General features: G+C 36.7%; 1 protein-coding gene across 1 annotated transcript; it reads left to right on the forward strand.

The window, feature by feature from the left end:
- Positions 1-280: 280 nt before the first annotated feature.
- On the forward strand, positions 281-1719 carry Sps2 (Selenophosphate synthetase 2). The gene has a single exon (XM_017605419.1). The coding sequence runs from the start codon at positions 405-407 to the stop codon at positions 1527-1529; it is 1125 nt and encodes a 374-aa protein (XP_017460908.1). The 5' UTR covers positions 281-404; the 3' UTR covers positions 1530-1719.
- The last annotated feature ends 647 nt before the right edge of the window (positions 1720-2366 follow it).

Genomic DNA, 2366 nt, shown 5'->3' on the forward strand with positions numbered 1-2366 from the left:
AAGGTGGGTTAGAGGTGCCACGCCCACTTACCTTTCGCCCACCACCCCTTTAACGAACGGCCATAAAGGAAAGCCAACCCAAAACTAGCAACTTCCCCTCAGAAAGGAATGTCAATTTGCGCTCTCAATTTCCCCTTTCTTAGAAGTTTTTTGGGTAAAAGAACACCAAAACGTGATAGTTAGTACAAACTGGTACAAACTATCGCGTACAAGAACGCTACTAATGTGGTCAGTAGTTTTTTGCAGGGATTACATCATAAATTGGACAAAAATAATCGATTAATTTAATCGAGTGATAAATCGCTGCCATTTCTAGCTATAGTAACTTCTACAGACAACCGAATTATTAGTTTTATTAGCATTAAAAGGTAATTCTCACTAGGAATATAACCAAAGCAAACAAGATGTACAAACCAACTGACCATGGGCTTCCTGAAGACTTTCGTCTTACTAACTTTTCTACTCTACGCGGATGAGGATGCAAGTTACCTGAAGAGGCCCTGACCAAGTACCTCCAGGAGACAGAAATCTTGCACAAAGTAGCTCATGACGAAAACAAAAAAGATAAAGATGGGTTTATTGGTTCTGGAATGGACTGCGCTGTGATTCCGCTATCTCGACACAAAAATTATTTTCTCGTACAAACTGTTGACTTCTTTTATCCTCTAGTGAATGATCCGAAAATTATGGGTAAGATAGCTTTGGCAAACGTGGTAAGCGATATTTACGCTGTAGGCGTTACAACTTTCGACAAGTTAAATATGCTTGTAAGCGTATCAACTGAATTTTCCGAAATGGAACGTGACGTTATAATACCACAGATAGTTGAGGGTTTTCACGAGTCTGCTAAAGAGGCTGGGTGTCGAGTTCATGTTCAGAGTATATCGTTAAACCCTTGGTGCATAATTGGAGGCATTGCGAGCTCGGTATGCACTGAACCAGAGATTATAATGCCTTCAAATGCCAAGGAGGGCGACGCCATTGTCCTTACAAAGCCCCTAGGCACCCAACTGGCGACGAATGCGTATCTCTGGATGGAGGAACAAAATGAAAAATATAAACGAATATCGGCGTGTTTAAGTGATGATGCCATATCAAAAACCTCTAAGATAGCAGTTGAGTCTATGACGTTCCTAAACAAAACGGCTGCCGAACTTATGCACAAGTATGGAGCACATGCTGCTACAGACGTGACTGGGTTTGGCTTGCTTGGACATGCAAAGAATCTCGCACAGTTTCAGAAAAATAAAGTAATGTTTGAATTGAATACATTGCCGATTATTGCAAACGTACTGACTATCGCAGAAATACTTGGGCAAGATCGAAAGCTAAGAAGTGGCAAAGCCGTTGAAACATCTGGTGGCCTTTTAATATGTTTATCAGTGGATAAAGCTAAAGCTTTCTGCGAAGACTTCAGTGCACTAACCAAAAACAGACAGAAAGCTTGGATTGTGGGTAGAGTGAAAAAGTCGGAAAGTCGTGACGCTTGTCTAGTAGATAATGTAACATTTTTAGAAGTAAACCAATAATGTAAATGAGAAACTTTCGTTTTTATGTAATCAAATATTACGTATACCTTACTTTAATATACATATAGCACATTTTCTGCAAGAGTCTCATAATCCTAAAAATCAAAAAATTAATACATCCCAATAAACATTTAGGTTTGAGCTCGACTTGAGGTTAAGTTGAGAATTAAGGTAATTCTCAAATCTCCAACGTTGTTTCTCAACAGTACCTCAAGTGGAGGATCAAGTTGAGAATGTAATTCTCCAATTGGTCTTAAACATATCATTAAAATACTGAAATTGAAATAGTAAAATACCTTCTACCTTTTTGAGTGAAACGACATATGTACCTAGATGAATTTAAATATTAATTTTTCTTTTTATTACTCCTTTCGTATTATGTAGTTCATCAATATCGTATTACAATAATTCACTTCAGTANGTTACTTTAATATACATATAGCACATTTGCTGCAAGAGTCTCATAATCCTAAAAATCAAAAAATGAATACATCCCAATAAACATTTAGGTTTGAGCTCGACTTGAGGTTAAGTTGAGAATTAAGGTAATTCTCAAATCTCCAACGTTGTTTCTCAACAGTACCTCAAGTGGAGGATCAAGTTGAGAATGTAATTCTCCAATTGGTCTTAAACATATCATTAAAATACTGAAATTGAAATAGTAAAATACCTTCTACCTTTTTGAGTGAAACGACATATGTACCTAGATGAATTTAAATATTAATTTTTCTTTTTATTACTCCTTTCGTATTATGTAGTTCATCAATATCGTATTACAATAATTCACTTCAGTATACAGTCCGACCGTAATTTTGCTACTTGATTCACTTCGCGTTT

This window comes from Rhagoletis zephyria, unplaced genomic scaffold (assembly GCF_001687245.7).
Source record: "Rhagoletis zephyria isolate East Lansing unplaced genomic scaffold, Rhagoletis_zephyria_1.1 Rzeph_scaffold_34239, whole genome shotgun sequence".
Lineage (NCBI taxonomy): Eukaryota > Metazoa > Arthropoda > Insecta > Diptera > Tephritidae > Rhagoletis > Rhagoletis zephyria.